We start from the raw sequence: 3,881 nt of genomic DNA, 5'->3' as shown, positions 1-3,881 counted from the left end.
ATTGAACGGACGCTAGATTGTAACGTTACGGTTAGTGCTTGACGTTATAGGAGTCAGGAAAGCAAGTGTGATAAAAGAGTAACCTAGTAGCATCATAGGAAATGCTGTACTGGTTCTCTAACGTTGACACAAAATGAATAATTTGTTCCTTCGATTTGGATGACGCCATCTAGGTACATGTATATGAAGTATACCAGCTTGGCACATTTTGGTACAGACCAGACGTCAAGATATGTGAAGGTTATCTCCAAGAAGATCTATCGGTGGAAAAGCAGTATCCAGATTTAAAGGGCTAAACAGTATCGAACAATCATCCGGTGGACTAGTTGGGGCCTACTGGTTAACTCTTTGGATTGCCTTACCACGGATATTTGTTTGGAGATTAGTTGAGATCTCGGAGCAAAAGTTAGAAAACGTCAACACTACCGAAGGCAACGCAAATGTATTCAGGGTCTGTAATAGATCTAGAGCTAATAAAATATTAAAGGATATGTCAAGTTTATGCTGTTATTCTTCCCACTCCGTCTGTATATAACAGACTGTATGTGGGAAATAATTTACTTTCAACGTGGAGGTCTTTTCAACCTCCTTGCTTTTAGCTAGAACAAGGAAACGTTTTGATATGTCAAAATCTACATGTAACGGATACGTGTATAGCTTTGATGTGAATAGTCAAAGGAATATGACGTTACTTAATCTAATGTTCTCACGTCTACACGGATACAAAGAAGCGAGACGTCGGCTCATCTATGTTAGAGTACACGCGGCCGATGCACCGGTGAAGCACAGTACATTGTATCAGCTTCCTTGATTGTATGTTTCCCTAGGCCTTGTGTGTTATTGTCTACACACAAGTCATACGATAGACGACCTGTAACGTTACAAAGCTCGTTGGTTCATGAACGTGTAATAAAGGTCTTTCATTTTTACCTCCTTTCGAAAAAAAACACGAAATAGTTCAAATACAATTATTTATCAAGTGTTTCACGGCTTGACGCAAGTAACGATGCTGTTTTACTTCGTGTCATATCACAGAGCTTCCATCTTGTTAGTCTTCTTTTTACTTCATTCCGTTTTCTTGAATTTTATTTGTCGTAAAATGACATAAAATTCACGATAAAATTTCGCCCCCCTCCCACACCTTGGCGTTTGTTTACACTTTGCACTTGTTGCCGAGCAGTTGCTAGGGAATCCCCAGATATGCAAATTTTAGAACAGACCATTCGTTCGAGTAGGTTATTCTAATGTTTATAACCATACATAATTCAGAAAAAAATGTTATTGTGGAAAGTTAGGAAGTCATTTTTAATTTTCATAATATTATGTTCAACAACAAATTCTCTTTTATAACGTCAAGATGATTGAAATGTCGTAAAATCTTGTCCCATATTTTATAGTCATCCCCACACTAGATGAAATGGACTCGCCGCGGCGCACTTAGCAACGATCCAGGCGACTACCTCATCATTCCGCACTTGGACGCCCCCGAGAGAGGACGTCAACGTAGCGTTACCTTTGCAGTATCAAAGCGTATACAACAACAGCACCTTCTGTAAGTTTTATACATGTCATATAACCATATTTTCTAACCATTCAAAGGCATTTGATCACTAACTATCTGAGTTATGCCTAACGTTTACGCGAAAACTCACATGAACTTCGCATTTCAACACTCGGGGCTTTGGGAGGGAAGAGTTTCACATTTAAAAATTTATGATGATTCTAGAAAATAGGTCTTTTCTTGTTGACACGTTCATAATGATATAGAAACATCAGGGAAGCCAGTTTGTGACTAACTGCAGTTAACACATCAACAAACTGGACAGACAACCCGGTTGAATCACTGCATAATTTGCTACGGTAGTTTGGGAGGGGGCGAAAACGTTATTTAAGTTAGACCATGCAAAAGAATCGTATTTCAAGCCTTGTCGCTAGGTTATTTTATGATCATGATCAAAATTTGTGGACTTATGCCATGGTTAAAGCACAAGCAAACATGTTACGTGATTTTTGGCGACGCCTCGATGGCGGAGAGACTGAATGATGGAGACTGAACTAGCTAGAACCATTCAACGTTACGTCTCAAGCGTAATATATCCTGGTTGTTCCATTAAAACCTTTCCATAGTATCTGTACTGCATCATTGTTGCCAGCACTAGAGAACAATCTTGCTGATTTAGGCATAGACCGATGGAGGTATGGGTTATAATTCATGCATGTTTTGTCAAGTGTTTACCAAGGAGTAACGTCATTGTTTCTTTATTCAACAGGATCACCCATATGTTTGGAACCCTGGGCAGGGCCGCTTTGCGGGGCCTGACGGGGGCGCGGCCAGTTAACATGTTGGCAGGTAAGGTTTCATCACTAACTTCTCTTCTAACAATACTGATGTACAGATGTTGGTCAGGCATGTAAGATAACTGTAATGTTAACTGTTTTAACCTACCATTGTAAGTTGTATGTCTTTTCATGACAGCTACAGGGCTTTTTGTTGGTGTTTGTGTCCTGAATAGTTGTATTCTACATGGCTGTGTAGTTAACTAGTGAACATGATGTTTCTCCTTCAGCCCCCCAGGCCCCCCCTGCCCAGGTGTTCACGAAGATTTTCTCCAACATCCCTACCTTGCCGAAGATTGCTGAGTATGCAATGATTTCAACGGGCACTACAATCTGTGCCGTAGAAGCACACATGGTGAGTCCCGTTTCCTCCTTGTCTGCATGACAAGTAAGTTAAAACTCATCCTTAGAAATGACAATTGTTAGATATCATATACATTCATTCGATATCCACAATACACAGTTCTGAGACAGATTTTTGTTCTCTGCCCTTGTAGTTCTTTAATCGGAACAAGAAGACGATCGAAACCGAAGACAAATCAACATCGGCAGACACACCAGCGAGGAAGGCACCTACCTACCCCTGGATAGGGGTGGGGCCAGGCTACCAACAAGGGTGGTAAAGAGAATTCTTCAGGAATACCTGGGAAATAAATCTAAAAGCTTGGGAAGCAGAAAAAATATACTTTTATGTTTGCCTGTAGTGTTTTTAAATTCAACATAACATGAAATTAGATCTGCGTTGGTATTTCTGATGTCTTAACCTAATGTGCAGGTACATACAGTAAAATCATGTACGTCTTTTTCTAGTTTTCTCTATATAGGCCAAGAAACAACTAATAACCTCATTATGACATTGAAAGTTATAGGTGTTAATGTTATATGGTTGAAAAATTTAACATTTCATTCAGTTGTTATAACATTTTCCCATATTTGTCTTTTTTTGAATGGGGAGTGTGCTATAAGTTTTTCTTTTCTCTTTGCATTTTGACATTTCAAAAACATCACAAAATTTATCAATCCTTTTATAATGGCAAAACCCTACATCTACATCCATTACTGCCCACCCTGTCCAGGGCCCATGCCAGGGGAGACCCCAAGCAGACTTCGGTCTGCTTATGGGCCGGGGTCTCCCCACCATAACATCTGTGGCATGGGATTCCTGGACTCTCAGCTTGTTATTTAAATTTCTATTTTTTTTTGGCATGTTTTTTAACCTAAATATATTCATTACATACAGTCCCACCCCATTCCTACTGTCCAGAGCCCATGCCAGGGGAGACCCCAAGCAGACTACGGTCTGCTTAGGGGCTGGGGTCTCCCTACACATGGGTATCCTGGACTCTCAGCTTGCTCATTTAAATTTGTATTCTTTTTGGCATGGTTTTTAAACTAAATTTATAGAGTTAACATCCTCACACAGCCACCACCCCACCCCACTGTCCAGGGCCCATGCCAGGGGAGACCCCAAGCAGACTACGGTCTGTTTGCGCGCAGGGGTCTCCCCACTATAACATCTGTGGCATGGGATTCCTGGACTCTCA

The 3,881-nt window shown here is 40.7% G+C and overlaps 1 protein-coding gene across 2 annotated transcripts in view; it reads left to right on the top strand.

Annotated features, from left to right (window-relative positions):
- The first annotated feature begins 1,003 nt into the window (after window positions 1–1,003).
- Window positions 1,004–3,881, top strand: part of LOC118412868 — a 38,594-nt gene continuing 35,716 nt past the window's right edge. Inside the window, exons 1-4 of one of the 2 annotated variants that reach the window (XM_035815918.1) lie at window positions 1,383–1,552; window positions 2,271–2,350; window positions 2,568–2,692; window positions 2,835–2,985. In XM_035815918.1, the coding sequence (XP_035671811.1) occupies window positions 1,413–1,552; window positions 2,271–2,350; window positions 2,568–2,692; window positions 2,835–2,960 (471 nt within the window). In that variant the 5' untranslated portion in view covers window positions 1,383–1,412 and the 3' untranslated portion in view covers window positions 2,961–2,985. Of the gene's footprint in view, window positions 1,553–2,270; window positions 2,351–2,567; window positions 2,693–2,834; window positions 2,986–3,881 lie in introns of those variants that run through there. The other variant, XM_035815917.1, reaches the window with a different exon arrangement.

Source organism: Branchiostoma floridae, chromosome 4, assembly GCF_000003815.2.
Source record: "Branchiostoma floridae strain S238N-H82 chromosome 4, Bfl_VNyyK, whole genome shotgun sequence".
Lineage (NCBI taxonomy): Eukaryota > Metazoa > Chordata > Leptocardii > Amphioxiformes > Branchiostomatidae > Branchiostoma > Branchiostoma floridae.
Note: the sequence above shows the minus strand (reverse complement) of the source record. Positions and strands in the feature narration are given on the sequence as shown.